Source organism: Cimex lectularius, unplaced genomic scaffold (genome assembly GCF_000648675.2).
Source record: "Cimex lectularius strain Harlan isolate CLEC.00 unplaced genomic scaffold, Clec_2.1 scaffold69, whole genome shotgun sequence".
Taxonomy (NCBI): Eukaryota; Metazoa; Arthropoda; class Insecta; order Hemiptera; family Cimicidae; genus Cimex; species Cimex lectularius.
This window is the reverse complement of record NW_019392630.1, coordinates 440,290-461,013: the sequence shown is the minus strand read 5'-3', so window position 1 is coordinate 461,013 and position 20,724 is coordinate 440,290. Positions and strand designations below refer to the sequence as shown.

At 32.9% G+C, this 20,724-nt stretch overlaps 4 protein-coding genes across 4 annotated transcripts; 2 read left to right on the top strand and 2 right to left on the bottom strand.

Moving 5' to 3' along the window:
* The first annotated feature begins 944 nt into the window (after positions 1-944).
* On the top strand, positions 945-8,519 carry LOC106670389 (TAR DNA-binding protein 43). The gene is made up of 5 exons (XM_014400677.2): positions 945-1,386; positions 3,610-3,779; positions 3,855-3,995; positions 5,080-5,960; positions 8,369-8,519. Exons 1-5 carry the CDS (start codon positions 1,149-1,151, stop codon positions 8,406-8,408), a joined length of 1,470 nt encoding a protein of 489 aa, XP_014256163.1. The 5' UTR covers positions 945-1,148; the 3' UTR covers positions 8,409-8,519.
* A 1,584-nt stretch (positions 8,520-10,103) lies between these two features.
* LOC106670408 (U6 snRNA-associated Sm-like protein LSm3) lies at positions 10,104-11,598 on the bottom strand. Its single transcript, XM_014400711.2, has 3 exons — positions 11,291-11,598; positions 10,430-10,537; positions 10,104-10,358 (listed from the first exon to the last, which is right to left on the bottom strand). The coding sequence occupies exons 1-3, from the start codon at positions 11,306-11,308 to the stop codon at positions 10,179-10,181; spliced, it is 306 nt and encodes a 101-aa protein (XP_014256197.1). The 5' UTR covers positions 11,309-11,598; the 3' UTR covers positions 10,104-10,178.
* A 94-nt stretch (positions 11,599-11,692) lies between these two features.
* Positions 11,693-12,669, top strand: LOC106670407. The gene is made up of 2 exons (XM_014400710.2): positions 11,693-11,881; positions 11,955-12,669. Exons 1-2 carry the CDS (start codon positions 11,833-11,835, stop codon positions 12,569-12,571), a joined length of 666 nt encoding a protein of 221 aa, XP_014256196.1. The 5' UTR covers positions 11,693-11,832; the 3' UTR covers positions 12,572-12,669.
* A 1,439-nt stretch (positions 12,670-14,108) lies between these two features.
* Positions 14,109-17,591, bottom strand: LOC106670350 (ATP synthase-coupling factor 6, mitochondrial-like). Its single transcript, XM_014400595.1, has 4 exons — positions 17,489-17,591; positions 14,732-14,890; positions 14,530-14,660; positions 14,109-14,470 (listed from the first exon to the last, which is right to left on the bottom strand). Exons 2-4 carry the CDS (start codon positions 14,884-14,886, stop codon positions 14,439-14,441), a joined length of 318 nt encoding a protein of 105 aa, XP_014256081.1. The 5' UTR covers positions 14,887-14,890; positions 17,489-17,591; the 3' UTR covers positions 14,109-14,438.
* Between the last annotated feature and the right edge of the window lie 3,133 nt (positions 17,592-20,724).

The following is a 20,724-nucleotide window of genomic DNA, read 5'->3' as shown; positions in this document are numbered from 1 at the left end:
CATTCAACTCTTTGTACATATCCAATTCTTTCAATTTAAAGTCCTCACATCAATTATAAATGCTCAGTATTATGCCTCAAGTATCACCCTCTACAACACCCTTTAAATTCCAATTATCCAAAACTTAGTTACTCAAAAATTTACCAAATACCTTATTAATCTCTACCTTCACTTTAATAGTCTTGCCCAAGACTTGTCCAACAGAACCATCCCTACAATCCGGTAAGGCATCTCAAAAGGACATAGCCTCGTGACCTCCTTTGTGAGTACGCAGTGAAGTTTATTTAGTGAAGTGAAGTTAGAGAATAATATTATTTACTCCCCTCAATGCAAATATGTAAATAGCTTTAAATATATCTGTATTCATCAAATTACATACAGTAATCAAAAATTGCAGATTGTAATAAAATACAGATTACATTTTTTTAAATAAAATATATAATTTTTATTATGTAACATGTATTGTTTTTTGAAAAACTTATTGCCATTTTTTGTATTTATAATTTTTTCCCATATAAATTTTTGGTCGTTTGTGGAACTTAAACCCATCAGCATATTATTTATTTACAATTTTTCATTATTTATAGTCATATGTCTTTCAAAAGAAACTATATACAATGAAAAATATAGAATAAATAAATAATATGATACTGATGATGGGTGTAAATTTACGAAATATCAGAAAATTTTAATGTAAAAATAAAACAAAAAAATTATTGAAAAAACCACATGGAAAAGTTTTTTTTTAAACAACCTAAAATATATCTTATTTTTAATAGATTTAATTTATATTGTCATTTTTTGCAAGGTAATTTTTTTTAAATATTTCCTTTATAATGGAAAACAGATCTGCTTTGACAGAGTCGATTTGTAAATTAGACAAAAACGCGGTTGTGATGTGTAATTTTCTGTTATCCTTCAAAGTGCGTAGCGGTTGAATTTCGATCAAGGCAGCTTTGAACGGAGCGTCGCTAGGCTTGGCACGCAATTGGAAATCGATCGCCATTTTATTGAGTTGCTCAGTTTGCAAGTGCGTCGGAAGGAGCCGGTACTCCTGAGTGTGTGCGAGATCGTTGGGTACCTGCGAGCGTGATCGGTAACGAGTGTATGTCGTGTGACTGAGCAGTTGACATTTGAGGACAAGTCGGATGAGTTCCTATCTGCAAGTGGCGGAGGACGAAGGGGAGGAGCCGATCGAGCTGCCTTCCGAAGACGACGGCACCCTCCTCCTCTCCACGCTCGCTGCACAATTTCCTGGCACCTGCGGCCTCAAGTACAGGAATCCGGAGTCGAAGGGGATCCGCGGCGTCCGGCTCAGCGACGGCAGGCTGCATCCACCAGACGAAGGATGGGGCCAGAACATCTATTATTGCGTTTTCCCTAAAGGTGGTTATACTCATTATTTGGAATCTCTCATACAAACGCGCTTTTTTTTTTAATTATAAATAAATCCATTTTCACACATTTTCCCCGATCAGCTGAACTTATTTTTCCAATTCGACAATTTTTATTATTTTATTGTACTTGGATCTATTAACACTTACGTTCGCCATCTTGTGTAAATAAAATCGTTGAACGCGAAATCGGATATTCTCCACCTATTCAAAATTATTTGCATTATTGTCAATTAATATAATTTTCTCCCGATCGAAATCGAATCGTTAAAATCTCGATTAAAACTTAGTTGAAAGAAAGCCGGGCTTCATCACCCTATTCTTAAAATCAACTGAAGCATACAAAGTTGGATGCCATCCCAAACTCCAACCCTACATTCATTTTTTTTTAAATTTTTTATTATGTGAATATTATCGTTACGCAGAATTGGAATGAATCACTTTTAAGCTTAATTGCTTAAAGTTAATTGTTAATTAATTCTACCTCTCACCTGGGGCGACTAATAATTGAGTTTGAAATAATTTTGCTCGTCAGGGTTGGCATAGAATAGTGGTAGAACATTGCGTTAGGACTCTTTCAAGACCAAAACTCATCATCGGTTTTCATATTCACAATTCACAAAAAAAAAAATTGGTGTATCTGAGTGCAACAAGCTTTTTCTGTTTTTTACCTCTTCTCCTGCCTTCATCTGCTGCAGATTCGCCTGTCTTCCGACGAAGCTCTTCTTTGAGTTTGTTTCATCCACTAAATCTACTCTTCAGCCCTCAGTTTTTCTCATTTTTTTCTTTTTCTCTCAGTTCTAATAGAAAGAGAGTTTCTTCCAACAAAGCTTCTCTTGACTCTCCTAGAGACTGTTCCTTGAAACAAAGCTCCTATTCAGTCCTTAGAATTTCTTCCAACAATACTTCTGAGCCTTATGGAGAGAGCATTTCTTCCAATAAAGCTCCTCAACACAGACTCATAGCTCTCTTTCTGTGAGAACTGAGAGAAAAAACTGAGGGCTGAAGAGTTGATTTGTTGGATGAAACATACTCTTCAAGAGACTCAAGAGGAACATCCAACATAGCTCCTTGAGTCTCTTGGAGATCGTTTCGTCCAACAAAGCTTCTGTTGACTCTCTTCTTTCAGCAAAGCTCCTAATCAGTCCTAGGAATTTTTTCCAACTACCCTCCTCTTGAGTCCCTTGGGGAGGAAGTTTCTCTGAACAAAGCTCCTCTCTATTCTTCTTGTGTCTTATGGAGAGAGCATTTCTTCCACCAAAGCTCCTCTCCACTCTTCTTGAGTCTCTTGGAGAGAATATTTCTTCCAACAAAGCTCTTCTCTGCTCTACTCAAGTCTCTTAGAGAGAGTATTTCATCCACATGGGTCCTCAACACACACTTCTTGAGTCTCATAGAAAGAGAGAATTTCTTCCGACATAGCTCCTTGAGTCTCTTGGGGGGCATTTCTTCCATCAAAGCTCCTATTCAATCCTAATAATTTCTTCCAACAACACTTCTCTTGAGTCTCTCGGAGAGAAAGTTTCTCCGAACAAAGCTCCTCACCACACATCTTGAATCTTATATAAAAGGAGAGTTATCTTCCAACAAAACTTATTTTTGCTCCTCATGGGTCTCATCAGTCTGAGTTTGCAAGCCCTCCTTTTATATTTGTCGTATTTACAAAGGTCAATTTCCGGTTCCAATATTCTTTGACGATAGCATTATCGTGTGTGTCCTACTCTATTGTGCATTATCTCACCCTGCAGTAGAATTATGAGAAAAAAATGTATTCCATTAACTACTTATTTAATAGCATTCTGCTGTAGTATTAAATAACAGGAATTTTGTGTTGATTTTTTATTTATTTTTTTGTTTTATTTATTTATTTTTTTATCGAAAGATTTATTTTTCTTCAATAAAACTAACAGACATCATATCAGGTATTAATGAAATCCAATTTCCTGTCAGTTAATTATTCTAATCATTTTCATGATGCTTGTTAAAATTTAATTAATTATAATTATATTTGACTTATGTTTAATGTCCGAATTTTGGCACATCCATGATACGAGTGTTTTTGTGTTGTGCTGTTGAAGTTGTGCTAGTTAAATGCTTTTCCTTTAAAATACGACTGAATTGTCATTTGAAAATATTATTCCAAACATATCCTGCTTTTATGTCAATTTATGCGATTGGATAAATATCATTTGAGAACAAGTTTATTTTCTTTTAGAAAATAAAAGGAAGTCCGACGACCATCTGGAAAATTCAACTGCTAAAACAAAGCGAATGGAATTAAAAACCAAATGCTCCGACCTCATCATTTTGGGTCTCCCTTGGAAGACAACCGAGCAACAGCTTCGTGAATATTTCGAGTCTTTTGGCGAAGTTCTAATGGCTCAAGTATGTTAATGAATCACAAGTATTTTAATTTTTAAGTTTCTTTTTAATGTTATTATTTATAATGTTGTTTTGTAGGTTAAAAAAGATCCAAAGACAGGACAGTCAAAAGGTTTTGGATTCATCAGATTTGCAAATCACGAATCTCAGATTCGTGTGATGACTCAGAGACATCTCATTGACGGGAGATGGTGCGATGTGAAAGTGCCAAACTCAAAGGTAATATTGCTCTTATAAAATCCTAGGATTTAGTTTCTTTACGAATAATGATATGCATTGGCAATTTGATTAAAAACGCAAACAAGTTAGTCGTTCTTTTGTAAATTATGCTGCATTATCTCTCTCTTCGAACAAAGTTCATAAAGTAAATTATACCCCAAAAGTTTTTTATTATTGTGATTAATAAAATAAAATGAATTTGCCTGTTAAAAAAAAAAAAAGTGAAAACACAATAAACAAAAGTGTGTGATGTATGTAAAAAGAAACAAGAATTTTGTGTGGACATTTATTTGCGAATGCAAAGTAGGTGTATAAGTTTATCCCTGTGAGACAGTGAGAGCTTTTTTTTTACCACTTCACCTTTTACTTTACTTTGCAGTCTTGGGAAATGAATGGTTGATGTGTTAAGTTCAAGTTTCTCTCTATGAGTTTATTGTGTTTTCAAGATTTGAAAAGTAACGTATGAATGGCTTATTTAGTTCGTAGATCATTGCTTTGGGCAATTTAATTTTATTCAGTTGGCCACTTGTGCAGAGAACCTAAAATTAAAAGATAGAAGTGGAATGTTTATATACTTATTTTATTTGTGTATTTTTTACTGGTTCAGTTGAAACAAAAAATTATTTTGCCTTTTTCTTTATAAAAAGAAATGATTCACTTTTTGTCAATATATTCAAAATGCATTAAGTTTGTATTAACAAAATCACAAAATAAATACTCATAACTCAATGGAAATTTACAGTAGATAAATTAAATAAAGACAAAGGATATACACATACTCTTGTATAAATGTGTTGATTGCAATAAAAGTTAACTGAATAATTCTGCCCAAGGTAGTTTCTTTATCATTTGAATATTTTAAAAATGGAAATAGTGTGACAAAGTTTGCTCTGTGTGAAAAAATCAAAAAGACAAATTTTCACCGATTGAGTTGCAATCTTGGAATGTTGTGAGATTGAATTTGGAATCTGGTTGAGAGAAAAAATGAACTGAAAACACAGAACTGACTGGGTCGTATTAAATGATGTATGTGTTTGTTTGATTGTGTTTGAGGCTAGAGCGGTGTGTATTTGTTTGTTTTCAGGAAGGCACACAACAGCAGGTGCCTTGCAAAGTGTTTGTCGGTCGTTGCACTGAAGATATATCGGCTGAAGATCTGAGGGAGTATTTCTCTAAATACGGTGAAGTCACTGACGTTTTTATACCGAAACCTTTCAGGGCATTTGCTTTTGTAACTTTTCTCGATCCTGAGATTGCACAAATGTTATGCGGGGAAGATCATATCATCAAACAGACTTCTGTACATGTATCGGAAGCATCTCCGAAAACAGATTTTCACAATCGTGGCTATGGACCCAATCAAGGAGGGATGCAGCGAGGCGGTGGACGCGGTGAGCAAAAGGGGGGTTACGCAGGAGGCTATGTTGCAGGTGGCAATGGAGCACATGTTTACCATCCTCAGCAACACAGTGGTGGTGGTAACATGCAAGGAGGCCACGGCCCTTGGGGCCAAGGAGGCAACAGAGGCAATTTAGACATGCCGAATTTACAGACACTCGGTATAACTGGCCAGGGGGGAGCAGGTGGACAAGGAGCTGGCCAAAACTTAACCAACCCTCTTGGATTGGGTTTGAATCTGGGAGCATTGCCCGTGAATCCGGCCTTAGTCGCCGCTGCTCTGAATCAAGCTGGATGGGGGGGCCTCATCGGGAATCTTCAAGGTAACCAAGGGACTCCGAATCCCGATGGTGGAGGACCCCCAGGTCAATACCCCAACTCTGGAGGGTTCGGAGGCGGAGGACCTCCTCCGCAAGCTCCGCCACAGGCTGGTGGAGGTTTCCTTAATTGGATCAATCAAGGAGGCGGTGGCGGTGGTGTTGGAGGAAGTGGAGGAGACCAAGGGAACAACGGTCCCCAACAACAAGGCTCTTGGCAACAGAGGCCGGATAAATCACAAAACTTCAAGTATGAAAAATACGATTGACTTCCCCTTATAACAACCTCTAATTAATAGGCTAGAAAACTTATTCTTACAATAGTATCTTTCGTAATTAGATCAATTTTTGAGAAATTTTATTAAATATTCTATTAGCAAGAATCGATTGACTGACGATGCCTTCAATAAACAACTAAGGAATGAAACTTGACATCTCTTAAAATGTGATGTCTTTTGTAAGACAATGTGGTTTGTGGAACATAAATTAGATCCGGGTTATTTTCCAACCAAAATAATTTCGTAATCTTCAACATTTTTAATCCATAGTTGTTGGTATTCCATTTAAATATTTTCTATTGTGGTTTTAACCAAAATCTCGAAGAGCAAAAAGAAAAATTGAAATAAATGGCCTCATCATTTCCCTTCAAGGTTTTTATTCCATTTTTTGGCAGGACTGGTTTTAAAGTGATGTAATTGTTTGAATGTTTTAATTGCGTGTTTATGGAGTTTTAGTACAAAAGGTGTTGTGAGTATTTCATTAATTTGTTTTATTTTTCCTTCTTTGTGGCTGTACAAAACAGATTGATTTTTATTAGAATGGAACATATGACGGAAAAATGGGTTCAAGTGTATCAAAGAATTAAATAAATAAAATTTAAATATTCGTTTGTTTCCTTTTTGAATGGTTTTCTTAGTTTCTTTCGAGGAAGCGACAAAAGCAAATTAACCTTCTCCTTCAGAATAATAAATTCCTTTCTCTTAGATAAATTTATACTCCTTTGTTTCCATTTCATTAGCTAATTTTTTTTAATTATTTTGTTTTTATTTATTTAAAAACAAATACTGTGACTATATAAAGCAATCAATATTACCATATTAGAAGAAATTCAAGAGAGGTATGTAGGTGGTGGTGGAATGATGAGAGATGAGGGTGTACAAGCATTCTGCCTTCACTTGATGTTTGCAAGGTGAGAGTTTGATTGTCTGAGATTGTGAGATTTTCCTTTATAATACTCTTTTCTAAAAAGTGCATAATATAAAGTTGATTTTTGATCTTATTCTTTTAAACAAACAAACAAAATGTTTATTACTTGAACCAGATTTTTTTAAAAATAAAATCGTCATTATTGGTCATTGTTAAATGGTTACCTTTATCCATAACCTTTTTGGGATTTTTGAGGTTCATTGTAATGTCTTATTTTTGGAAATTGATTTTTTTGCATCTTTAAAAAGGAATACATCCTAAATTAGAAATAATTATGAAAATTTTAAAGCCATTTAAATATACAAAAGAAAGATAAGACAGTTTCGATGAATAATTGTTCGAATTTAAAGAAGAATTTCTTCTTTAATTTTTGACAGTTAATTATTAAAATTTATTCATAATCTAAGAAAAACAGAATGATGCAAGTTGGCAAATAACATGAAAAATATATTTAAAAAAGGAAGAGAAACACATTGAGATTTTCAAGTTGAGACATAAGATTCCGAAGGCCTATTTTACATGAGGGATGGTATAAATATTTTCAACCCCCTAAACATTTATGGAACTTTTTATTTTCTGAAACCCACCACCGCCACCGCTACTGATTATTGAACCACTCAACTAGTCTTGGTAAAGCAAACCCTCAAGAATTTCTATAGAAATGTTTTCATTGTATTTTATTTTATTTTGTTATTGCATGAAAATGGTTCAATTGGGAGCAGCGTTGTTTAAAACTTTTTAATGGTATTTATTTATTTCTTTTTACATTATACACTTAAGTTGATTTTTATGTCCCTTAAATTATGTTATTTTTTTTTACATTCATTTGTTATTTTTACTATCACTCCTCTTGTAAAACAGGCCTGAATTCTCCCATAGTTTCCAAGTTATATTTATGCATGCAATTTTTTTAACACTAGGAAGCTGTCAATTACTAAGTGTCTTTCTATTTTTATTATTGTATTATGGTTTTATTCTTTAGTGTGGTCATTTATTTCATTGTGATTAAATATGTGGTTTTTCTTGGAGGGAGAAAAAACTTTTAAAATACATGAATTGAAAAAAAGTTCTTCGCTAAAAACATAATGCACATTTCAAAGCTAAATAGATTTTTTTATAATGTATTTTACATTCACATTTTTATTTTTTTTATTATTTTTTTTTTACCTTGACAAATGATTCATTGCAAATAAAATGCCTGAAAAAAAAGTAAAATACATACCACATAAAATTAAATTTCTCCTTTCATTCAAGCATGGTGGTTTTATAAGTTTTCTAAATAACAAATAAAAATCTGGTGCAAGTGTTTTCTGTATTTTATAAGTCAGTTGTTCGACCCCATATAAAATAAATAATCAATTTGAGTTTCATAAATATAACAGGTTTTTTTTGTTTTAACTTCTTGGAAAAGTGTCGTTAAGCGCTTTTTAATGTTTCCATATGATTTTTCAGGCTCAAAAACGAACATCAGAAGAATGGTTTGATGTACTAAAAGTTTTATCACCAGAAGGTGTACTTGTTTTTTACCTCATTTCGACCATAGACAAAATACCAGCTTCCATGGATTGGATAATAGATATTTTAATAAAACCTATGTTTACAATAAAGTTATTTTAATTTTTTTAACCCCCCCCCTGTCTATGTAATGTGACTTTTGGAAATTGAAATTACAGATAATTACAAAGGTTCAAGCTGCATTAAAGGTAAGAACTAAATTATAAAGATTTTTTATAACAGCCTGTGAACAGGGTTCAAACCCTTTTTACAAAGCATAACAAAAGTTGTTTTATTTTTAATTGGAAAGTCAAGAAGCATATACATAAGATTCTTACAAATCTTATTTTACTTTTTATTTGGAAAAATTAGCCAAGCACAACATAAAAAAGAAAAAAATATGAAAGAAAATGGATATTGAACTGTTTTTTGCTTTAACAAGTTTTAAATGGAGCTGCATTAGCCAAGTAGTTATGGTGATAGGCTCTTGGCTCGTAGATACACAGCCATGGATTTGATTCCCATGCCACTAGAATTTATGGGAAAAAAATTACTGAAGGTTCGCTGCCATACAGGAGCACAATTGTTATAAATGGGGACTCCTATTAATCCCTATGTGGAGCTGAGGAGTGATATCCTTCAAATTGGTGGGACATTGAGCAACCTTTTTTTAGTATGCCAGACACTTTGGCCCAAAATTATCTTGTGCCAACCATGGCCAATTCTTAGTCTTGGTTAGGATGATCGACGATCCTTCTGTGGTTTACTCTCTGGGGCACCTGCCAATTGTGCTCTAGACGTGCAAGAGTTTCTTGGTCTGGTACCAACTTTGCCATGTTCTTCATTGCTTTTTTAGAGTCAGCGGATCAGATCACGATAGTAAGGTGTGGAGTGTCCCAGCTTTCACTTCATTATCATTTTGCCTAGTTTTATCGATCTGTCTTAACTATGATCTTTTAATGCAATTCTGGCAATGGCATTTATGTTTTTAATTATTGTCACATTACGGCGTGCACTAATAGTGCACTAACTTCACACAGTAGCCAAGTCGACGGATACACCAGGCCAAGAAATGACTTACTTTTATTCAAAAATAAATGGGAAAAAATTATAAATAAAATTTATTTACTTAAGTAGCTTTAGTACTTGAAATAAGGTTTTTTTCACAATATCCCATATTGTGTGTTTGAAAATTATTTTTACTTTTTTATGAACAGCGACATGTTTGGTTTGACATCAATTTGTTTTTACAGAACTTTTTAGTTTCTGTTTAGAAAAAATTAAAAGTACAGTGATTATTATAGAATGAATTATCAACATTATAATAGATATTGTATGTATAGTTGTTTATATGTGTACAAGCAAAAGGTGCTGGAGGAATATCTAGTTCTAGTACTTATAATTTACTTGAGTGAAACATATGTCAAGAAAGAATATACATATTGAGTGAGATTGAGCATGTTTAGGTTAATATTGCATGCATTAAGGGGTTTGGTGGTGGTATGGTTAAGACTAAGATGTAACACAGACCACCAAAACATCTAAGAGGGTGGTTTGCCACGAGAAGTCGAAGGCTTGGTACATATGTGTACACATGCATATTTAGGCAGAATTGAACCTTGCTCAATAAAATGGATTACAAAACAGAAGATAAATATAAAAAAAAAATATTTATTTATTTATTACTGATACAAATGCATAAATATAATTATTTACATTGAAAAGTATTATTTTTCTTTTTATTATTATATCAAAATTCAGGTAAGGATTAAACACCGACTCTCGTCGGAGGTGAGACAAGGATCACGCCATCACCCCTTACGAAAAGCATCGGAATGTTGCGTTTTGTTGTCTTGTACACCTCCTCATAAGTCTCTTCATCAATTTCTATTGTCGTGACAGTCTCTTCGGCTTCTCCGAGGACCATATTGAGGTGCTGGTCGTAAGCCTGAAACAAATTTGTTACAACCCATTTTAATGGTAGTTTCAATAATACAATTTCAAACTGGATATACATACGTGTAATCGACCTCTCAGTTCTCTCTCATTCCTCATTTTAACATAGATTCTCTCATCGAGACTAAGCCGGACCAAGTCCAGAGGCTCTTTAACAGCCACTGCTGGAATCTAGAAAAGAAAAATTAATATTTATATATTCACTTCTCTCTTAAAATTAGAATACTCTTTTTATTTATTTCTTTTTTAACGGATTAAAATTGGGATCCCAATGTTTTACATTCCAGCAGTTTCACTTGCTGTTTTATATGAAAAAATCAGATCTTTTGTTTCCCATTAGTTGGGTGTTTAACCCTGTGACTTTAGCATGTATCAATACCCGGTGCCATTGATTTAAAAGGTTTAACAATGGTATTTAACAATTCAGCCAGAAAAGAACACTTACTGCATAATCTCTGCCCAATGGTTTTAGAGCCTTTACACAGAATGTTGCCTATGTGTTTGAGCCTTTCATCAATGGCTATACCTAGGAATTCCTTCGTTACGGAATTTAATAATTAATTCCCGAGTGAACTGCAGTATTTCCATATTGAAGGCTAATATCGTATTAAATAAACAAACCATGGCGTTTTAAAGATATTACAGAAAGTAAACAAAGAATCAGGCTGTAGGCAGTGAAGTTTGGAAAACAAAAATGTCTGCCTGGTCTTCGGAAACAAGAGTTATTTCTTAACGTTCAAAAAAACCTTTAAACAATATATTAAGATTTAAAATAATGTTTTTATATAAAAAATGACATATTAAAATGACTTGTTTTAAGAAATTTTGAGCAAACCAGTAGGTGTTCAGACTTTTTACTGAGTGTACATTAAAAAATGAGGTAGAATGACATTATAATTAATATCAAAAAATGAAAAACATTACCTGATCCTGTTCCTCCATGCCTGTCGAGTCGATTTAATATAAATTTTAGAAATAAAGTTAAAAAAGGAAATGCCGGGGCCAGATCGGCGGGTTAGAGTCTATAGTTACAGTACCTTCTCTCTTATCTAGCCTGAGTGTATCCGATATTCTGATCCCACAGTGCCAGTCACAAGAAAATAATTCAAAAATCAGCTATCCTTTTAAAATTGATGTGACACAAAAATTAGTTAGAGATTTAGTCTAATTTTCTTCTGCATAAAGGAAATGTCTAAATTCCAAGATTACTACAAAAACAAAAATATATATTTATGCTTCTAAAAAGTTGACTTAGTTTCTTTAAGACAAATTAATTTATAATTATTTATAACTTTAAAATAAACAAATTAAATATTTTTTGTTTTTGTTGAAAGGAATATAAAAATTGAAAAGAAGGTTTGAAAAACTGTAACCTTCGCTAGACCTTTAACGTATTAACATATTTAATTCTAATTTTCTTATTTTTTAAGCTATATTTTACTTGTTACTTTCTTTCGAAGAAAGAAATGTTATTACCTAATGCTAGAAGGTTCCTTGTTAACGTTCTACAGAAAGGTAGGTTTGTAGGAAAGTAGAAGCTTTGTTTTTCATTAAAAAATACAGTATAAATCATGTTTGATTATTCCAGGGAGGGCTTATTCGACGAACCTAAGATGTACGAGCTCTGTGAACCGGGTACCGCCGATAGTCACATTCGACTTGTCGAGTCTGAAACAGTCGCTTGACATAGCGGTGCCTCCTTTTCCCAGAACGTGCCCCATAGGTATACCACCAGCTACAGTCGTTGAGCTGCCGGTCATCAGGAGGGATGAGTCGCTCAAAGAGCCTACTTCGGTGGTCGGTGTCAAAGACCCGACTACAGTCGTTAGGCAAGAAGCGGCTCGCATGATTGTTATAAGGCGGAGGAAAATGAGACGGCACAAACTTAAAAAGTTGCGTAAAAAAATGCATTTCACCTGGGCTAAGGTCAGGCAGAAACGAGAGATGAAAAAAGAGAAAGAATTCCAAGCTGAGATCATGTGTAAGATCAATGAGGCCGAAAATTTCAACGCTACTGCTTATGTACAAGAGAAAATAGACAAAGCCAACGAAGTGTTGATACCAAAACTCTGGAAAGGGAAACGCTTGCCTGAGTTTGTTATCAAAGATCTTCTGGAAGAAAAGAAGAAAAAACAGGAGTTTAAATTACAAAGAATTGAAAAAAGGAAAAAACTGTCCATGAATGTGGCTGATTATAAGGTTTAATCTATTAATTTTCTATGTAGCATTTTCAATTTACATTTTGTACAATGTACAATAATAAAATAATCATTAAAAAACCAGTTTCTAGATTTTTAGCATTACACACTTGACGATTAATTTTATTATTGCAATTTATCTTTTTAAGGTTTGCAACATGATGAACCTGTATCGTCATCATTTTAGTCTTCCTACCCTAACTGTTTTGGTCTCATCACGTTAGAGCCATCTTCAGTGACGGATCTGACCCAAAAAAAGGATATGAATTAACTGTCAGAACGTGAATTACAAAAAAAGAAAAATTTGCTTAATACGTTGGCTCTAAGTTTAGTTGGTTTAATGGAAAGAAAGAAAAGTTTATATTTTCTAAAATATATACAGGTAAACAATGATAATAGCAAATTTTAAACTGTATAGCAATAGTCACAAACCATTTGCCAGAGGTTCAGGCTCAAGCTACAGTTTTTTATGAGTAACAAAAAAGTAAGAGAAACAAAAAGTTTCCTTACAATATTTGAATTTCACCATCAAACTTATTTTCTTCATCCAAATCTTCCTAAAAAAATTGAGGTGGATGGTCAAAAATCTCCGATAGTTTTAGAGCTTAGTGAGTGAAAGATGCGGCACTGCTTCATTGCTTCGGGTAATTTAATGTATTGGATCATCTCCCCTACTTTACAAGTATTGAAGAGTTGAGTTGATTTAGTGGTTTAAATGAATTGATATCAAAAAATATTCTGGCCACTGGGGAAGCCAACTGGTTGAATGGTATATTCTTGGCATGTAGACCCCACAGTCAATCATTCCCATCGTCACCCCTAGTATTTTCTTTCCCACTTCCCTTTCACCCAAAATATAAATTAACAGCATCATCATGCTGTATTTTGGTCGTTTTTAATCATTCTGATCTGCTTACCCTACCTGTTTTGGTCCCATGATGTTACTTCTTTTCTTCATCTTCATTCCTCGGTGACTAACTCAAAAAATATCATTGAATGTCAAAATACGAATTAAAAGATGGTAATTACAATATGAACAAACTCACTTAAGTCTCAAGCGAAGTTGTCGCATGTAACAAGAAAGAAGTTGACAACTGCAGTCAATGAGTTAACAAGGTGCATCCACAAGATTTTTAGGTTCAAAACCATGAGCAAATAATTGAAATAAGGTGGAAGTGACATTAAAAAATATAGCCCAGGGGACCACGTGGTTAGTGTGTTAATTAAGACTGCTAGTGGACCCCATTGTCATAGGTTCGATTCCAAACATTGCACCCAAGTTTTCTTTCATGATTCCCCTTTCCTCAAAAATATAAACTAACAGCATTGTTAACGTTCTCTGTCTCTAGGGACAGCAGTAAATGCAGGGGGGCTACCAACTGAAACAAACAAATGAAATTAAAAAACAGCTTTTAATATTTTTCTTTCGTACTACTACACCGACCTGACAATTTTGTTACAATATTTGAATCAAAAATCTTTTGTCCACTGCTTAAAATTACAAAATTTGAAAAGTTGGGAATTCGTTACAACTAAATAACACATTTGATTATGAGAGTGTATTTGCAAATAAAAATTAAATACATGGTAGAATTGTATATTTCACAATTGAAATGTTAAATTTATTGTGATTTAACTTGTGGTTACGAATTATTTTAGTACAGTGACTAGGAGGGTTTTACAACTACTGTTAACCAAAGAAAAACAAATAATGAAAACTGTAAATCAAATTTATTATACTAAGGCTCTGTGTGTTATTACATTCAGCAAGTAACAAAACAAAAGTTTCATGACTTCATTTTGTATACATTTGGGTCATTAAAATTATTTTTTTAATGACAATAACTACAACCAACCATCCAATTTAGTGGTCCTTATTCCATGCTGACAGGATCAAGTTTGACATCTGAAACAAGGTGCAAAACTTAGAGACTAATGCAACAGGTAAAAACAATTAAATAAAACCTTTGAATTTAAAATCGGGGAACTTGGTCATGTCTACACCTTCACTACCTCCATACTGTTTGGCGAGCTTTGTCATTTCCTGTTTCCATTCTTTCTCAATTTCTGGAGTGGGATCGACTAATTTTCCTCCGCTGCCGTTAAGTCATAGAAATAAAATTAGTCAACGAAAAAACGCCATTTAGTACAATTCAGTGGCTCATACCTACTCCTGCGCTGATAATCCCTGAGCTTGTCGAGGAACAGTTGCTGGATGGGGTCTGTAGCTTTGGCAAACATCACAGGCATTGCACTAATATTCCTAATAGCCTCGGTCCTTAGGACTGAATTTGTGATGTGCAATAATCTGGTCGCCGACATCTTACTACAATTAAATATTTGAATTAACAAAAATCAGTGAGGTAGGCAGACAAGGATGAAGGTAACTATCAAATTATAAATTACATTTTTAATCATGTGTGGTGTTTAAGTTAGTTAATTATTATTCAGAGTCATGAGATGTGGTCTGGTGTGACGTAGGTTTTAGAAAAACATTTTCTTTATCATGCCAAAGTTTCTTCCTTTATTAAAGATGGCCCTGAAGATGATTTCAATAAAGATCAAAACACTGGCCCGACAAAGAAAATGTTTTTCTAAAACCTATGTCATACCAATCCGCGTCTTCCGATCTCCAAATAATCATTTTTAATTATGTTGAGATTGACCTAACCATCAATAATTGAGTTAAGTGGATTGGAAGAGGTCAATTCAATTAAGTTTTGTTCAAAATAAAAAAAAACTTTAGGAAGACCTAACAGAAAAATATTTTGAAGGGTCGTTAAAAAAATAAAACAATAATTAAAAAATTAACTTGTAGACAACACAAGCGGAAAAAAAAATCTGGGATTTGAAAGACCGACAATGGTGATGTGAGTATTAATTATTCCCCTCAGAGAAGATCCTGTTGAGTGAACGGTGCCTAAAGGTATTTACATTTGACACTTTTGTCCAGAAATATATGCCAAGTGTCAGACAAAAAATCGTTTTTACTGTTTACATACTGATAGAAATTTACATCATAGATATGTATGCAACCAGTTCTCAAAATGTAAAACTTAGAATAAATATATGACCCGTTTACATACAAGATAGATTTTCATGTACTTGCATATCTTTTTCATTCTCCATACGATTGATTTTATATCGACACGATGAAGGCACCAAAACGAAATATTGTTGTCTGTGTAATTATTCTAAAGATGAAAAGGAAGAAAAAATGTTTTAGGTTCAAGAGTGGGTGTTGAGATGTGAAAAGTCGGTGCCTATAATTAATGTCTGAGTTCACTATTAAGGATCCAGTTCATTTTACAAATATTTGAAGAATGAAACCTGCTGATTTTGAAAAGCTTCCTTATAAAATTTGTCCCCTTATACCAAAACAAGATACCAAATTCAGCAAAGCTATTAGTGTAACAGAACGACTTGCTGTAACTGTGTTTTTTAGCATCTGGTAAGCACTTAAATAAAAATAGTAATTTTAAATTTATTTACTTTTGTTTTTTTAGATTTAAACCACTCTTGTCACTCGTGTTTATGCAACACTTATTGCAATGGCAGAAAAGAAGACAAAAGGCCAATTTTTGCAACAATTTTGAACAAGATTGAACTTGCAACTAACGGTATTTACATCTATTGGTATAAGAGTGTGCACACAAATAGCTAATGATTGAAATATATATCTCTGACCAAATTCTTCACTGTTTACGTTAGCCGTCTGACATAAATATCATGCAATAACTGTCAGATGTAAATATTTTTAGGGAACTACAAGAGTTTTTAAAACAACTTTCTTTGAGTGTCAATGTGTTGCACACAATAGAAGCCTGTCACGCCTTGACTCCATAAGACTGCCAAATATGAGAGTGGTTCTCGGTCATAGTAGTAAACTTATGATTTTTAGAGGAAGTTTTTTTGGTGTATATAATTTGTTCTTGTTTAGTGTGTTTTGTGGTTGTTTTATTTGATTGCATGTATTTAATGGTGAGGGGCTGGTGGTGAAATATAGTCACCATCGCTCCTCCAGTAGTGTGTGAGTTTACTGATGGAGGAATATGTATGAAAGTACTTCATTAATTCTAACTTAGATTGTTAGCTTATTACTAATGTGTGTAGTTCGTAGTAGTTGAAGCACTATTGGAATATCGAATAATCCACCGTCAAACAGAATTAGTGCAATACATAGGTGTAAATATATTTATTTGTGCGACTGAATTTTGTGTATTAGTTTAGGCTAGATAATATTTTACACGCTTTCAGGGCTGAAATGACCAAGCAGACAAAAGCCCCTGGAGCCAAACTCAGCTGGTCGGGTACCGAAGTATTTGGTTCAAGGGGAGTCCTAGTGAGCTGCGTAACAGGGGTAGGTGAACACCCCCCCCCCATGAGGTATAGACTCTAGGGTCAACACCTCAGATAGTGGTTAAAATAAAAAAACTCTGATTGCAGAACTTAATTCCTCTAATTGTTCAAACCTAGTTGGTTTTGCAAGGAGTGCACTCGAGTACTGCCGAGTTTGTGGGGGAGTTTTTTAAAATGTTTTACTGAAGGACATAGTTTTTAATTCTTTTTTTAGTGACTTTTCCCCCTGTCTACCATCTCCAGCAGAATTTGTAATCAACTGTTTTTTTTTATACCATTTTTCCCCCTCACTGTTTCCTTTTCCAAATATCAATAAAAATGAGTATCTCTAAGTTTCTACAAAGTAAAATTGAATCGCAAATGCCTTATTACGATAAAATTTATTTTTTAATTTCCTATAATACTATCTAATAATAATAATAATTCTTAATATAATGTGAAATTGTATGCTGATAAAAAGATAACTAATGTTTAAAATGAAATCTAGCACAGGCCCTTAACTAACATATAATGCACACTTTATAATATATATATATTTTTTTTTTTTTTCAGACAAAATACTTACTCGTTTAGGCCAATACGGCAGAAACGAAATTATAAAAAGACTGGAAGAAATAGCCAACAGAGAGAAGAAAAAAGCAAGGACGATAGGCAAAGGATAAGTCCTCAATGAGGCTAGATTCTCGAACGTTAGTGGCCTACTTTATCTGAGCGTCACTTTACGGGAGTTTTTCAAATTTACCAAACTGTTTAAAAAAGAATTTCGAAGAATTATATCATAACTAATCAATGTAAATGTATTAATATTACATTTTAATTAACATTTTTTTAACGTATTGTTCAAAGGGATTTTTCCCTTTTGCACTTAAACTGTCCACTATTGTGCCCACATTTTCTAATGGATTTCGTGGAAAATTTTAATTTATTTAATAAACTAAAGAATTCTTCTCGAGGTAATAGTATCAAGGTCTATATAGATCCCAGGTACCATGTAATACCATGTAATTGTAGGGAGTTGCGTAGGATATGTTCACCTGTCTCTGTCTCTTCTCGACATAATCAACATTGGTCATCTGACGATTGTCCCATTTTTTTAAAAGCAATACTTAAATACCAGTTATAGTGTTTAATCCCTTTCTCTTGAGTAGGATTTCCCCTTTGTCCCAATTTTTGCGACTAGTCTTTTTACTTGCCTCATTCCTCGTTTTTGCTCCCAACATTGTGTTTTTTAGTTCCCCAAGATTCAAGTTATTTTTTAATGTAGGTATAGTTTGCGCAACAATATATATTTGGGCCAATGAGTTCTTGCAAGTATATATATTTCTACATTTATCTGTACTTATCAGTATTTTAGCAGTAGGCTATTTGAATATCCTAGTTTTTTCAGGGCATTTAAGTAGCACCAGGCAAATTTTGAAATGATCATATAGGCTTGGAGAGTCTTTAGAGTCACTTGGCTATTTGTATTTAAAAAGCAAATATACCTTAAAATTGTAAGAAAAAGATTGCATAGGACTGATAGTGTATTCAATAAGCATATTTTTTGTAATAAAGTGATGATTTTCTGATAAAAAATATTGCAAGTTGGTCATTGTATTCAATCATCATAATTTTCTTAAATCAAGTTTACCATTTTTATTTTATGGAACAAAAATTCGAAATTCTAATTAAAGAACAGGAATAAATTTTATAATCTAAAATGGGATTTTCGCATACATTTGGCCTTCCAAATTAATTATTTTAAAAGGATAAATTAAAGCTTTGGATGACAATAGGATAGATTAGTTTATGAGTGAATGTCTGGAGTCAGAGCTTTATAGTACTCAGGAGGAATATACATAACCTAAGATAGGTAGGTGTGAAATGACCATGGAAGTTAAAACACCCTTAAAAATTAAAAATTACAATAAGTTTTATTATTATGATATAATTATTCACAAAAGATTTATTAGTAAAAAATATTGTAAAAGAATAACTGTCTGACATTATATTCAATAAGCATAATTTTCTTAAATAAAGATTATCAGTTTTATTATTAATATAATCATTGATCACAATGATTTAATAGTAAATAAATGTAAAATAATAACTGTCTGGCAGTGTTTTCAGTAAGTTTTTTTTTTTTTTTTTTTAACAGTGTCTATAGTCAGAATTATAGAACGATAAGGTAGGATCAACCATTTTTGAGTTATGCCCAAAGGAAGACACGTGAGGAGTATGCTTTTTGCAACAATAAGATGTCCAACCCCCTTTACTGCAAAAACATTTAACTTTAGGAAAAAATGGTCTTATACAAACCCCAAGTTAATTTTGGTTAGAAATCGCATTGTAGTAACTGATTTAACATAACTTTCTCATCTAGCTGGAAAATGGCACTAACTTTATCATTTTAAATAAAAGAAATCCCATATTTTTTATTGTAAAATTGATTCTAGAGCTTATTTTATGCCTCTTTTACTGAAAGGAAAATTTTGATATGATCGACCATTTCTGAGTTATGAAAGGGGTGGGACATCTTATTGTTGGAAAAAGCAACCCCCTCCCTCCACAGGCATAATGGTAGATCCTTTCGAAATTTTTCTTTCAGTAAAAGTGGCATAAAATAAGCTCTAGACTTGAATTGTACAATAAAAATATGAGATTTTCATTTAAAATAACAGTTAGTGACATTTCCCAGCTAGTTGAAAAAGTTATGTTAAATCCACCTCTTTGGCAACTACTTCAGCGCAAAATGTTATGGACATTGGATCTTTTCGTTGAACTTTGTTAACGGGTAATGAGCAAAAAGTTTGATCTATAATTTCTTTAACAAATCCGGGAAGCATGAAGGCTCAGCTTCAAAGTTGCAGGCCAAAAATTGTTCATAATCAGAAAATCAAAATCTATTATAAATACTGAATTATATTTTATGCGAAAAAAGAAGATTGCACATCTTTAATTAAATCAAATAGCATCCCTAGTTCTTATGCCGCATTTTTCTCTTCATTGTAAGAGCAAAGTTTAGAATTATTTTAGTTTTCAGTGTTAGAAGTATTGATCACTTTTTCACTCAACACTCTGGATCAAAGTTAGGTCTTGAACAACAAAGCAAATTCAGTTGTTACTGCCAAGCTTTCGACCTATTTTATGAAAAACAATTGCTAAATAAAATACATTAAATGTTATGTTTTTCATAATGTGAAATTTATATAAATAATTTCTAATTATTCTAAGTAATTAAAAATGTATATAGTAGGAACTATATTTGCTTTTTTCTTCAAGACCACACTTTGATCCAGAGTGATGCTGAATTATTTTAGTTTCATTTCATTTATTTTAATAACATTATTAATTAAATTATTGTTTTTTCATATTTTTAACAATGTTATCTTTTTAATTTTTATATTAGTTTATAGTTTCAACAATTTTTGAATTTTTTATTTACACTATGTTTAACGATCAATAAAACTTTTATTTCATTAATTAATTTTGTATTTTAAATAACTAATTAGCCCTGACTCCAGGAAGAAAGCACATTAGGTTGGGTCAAAAATAATCTTAGTAAGACTTACTACATGGATATTTATGGACGTTTGTTAGGTTTTATGTTGTCTGTTACTATCACAAAATAATGAATACCCTTACAGTCATTCATTGACCTCCATTTTACAGCAAACTAACTTAAATTACTAAGAGCATATGTAAGAAAAGTGTCAAAACTCAAAAAGGGGTAGTTTTTTTAGTACTGCTGGATTTTTATTTTTTTAAATTTTTGCTTAAGTCTTGGACAATATTGATGAATCATGACAGTTTTTATTGCCA

Bases quoted from the DNA above. Each gene is read 5' to 3' on its own strand.
- LOC106670389 (XM_014400677.2), top strand. From the start codon at position 1,149: ATGAGTTCCTATCTGCAAGTGGCGGAGGACGAAGGGGAGGAGCCGATC. The intron at 1,387-3,609 runs GTGGTTATACTC...ATTTTCTTTTAG, and splicing joins TTATTGCGTTTTCCCTAAAG to AAAATAAAAGGAAGTCCGAC. The intron at 3,996-5,079 runs GTAATATTGCTC...GTTTGTTTTCAG, and splicing joins TGAAAGTGCCAAACTCAAAG to GAAGGCACACAACAGCAGGT.
- LOC106670408 (XM_014400711.2), bottom strand. The intron at 10,359-10,429 runs GTATGTATATCC...AATTTGTTTCAG, and splicing joins AACTGAGAGGTCGATTACAC to GCTTACGACCAGCACCTCAA.
- LOC106670407 (XM_014400710.2), top strand. From the start codon at position 11,833: ATGTTATTACCTAATGCTAGAAGGTTCCTTGTTAACGTTCTACAGAAA. The intron at 11,882-11,954 runs GTAGGTTTGTAG...TGATTATTCCAG, and splicing joins TGTTAACGTTCTACAGAAAG to GGAGGGCTTATTCGACGAAC.
- LOC106670350 (XM_014400595.1), bottom strand. From the start codon at position 14,886: ATGTCGGCGACCAGATTATTGCACATCACAAATTCAGTCCTAAGGACC. The intron at 14,661-14,731 runs GTATGAGCCACT...ACTTAACGGCAG, and splicing joins GATTATCAGCGCAGGAGTAG to CGGAGGAAAATTAGTCGATC. The intron at 14,471-14,529 runs GTTTTATTTAAT...ACCTTGTTTCAG, and splicing joins CCCCGATTTTAAATTCAAAG to ATGTCAAACTTGATCCTGTC.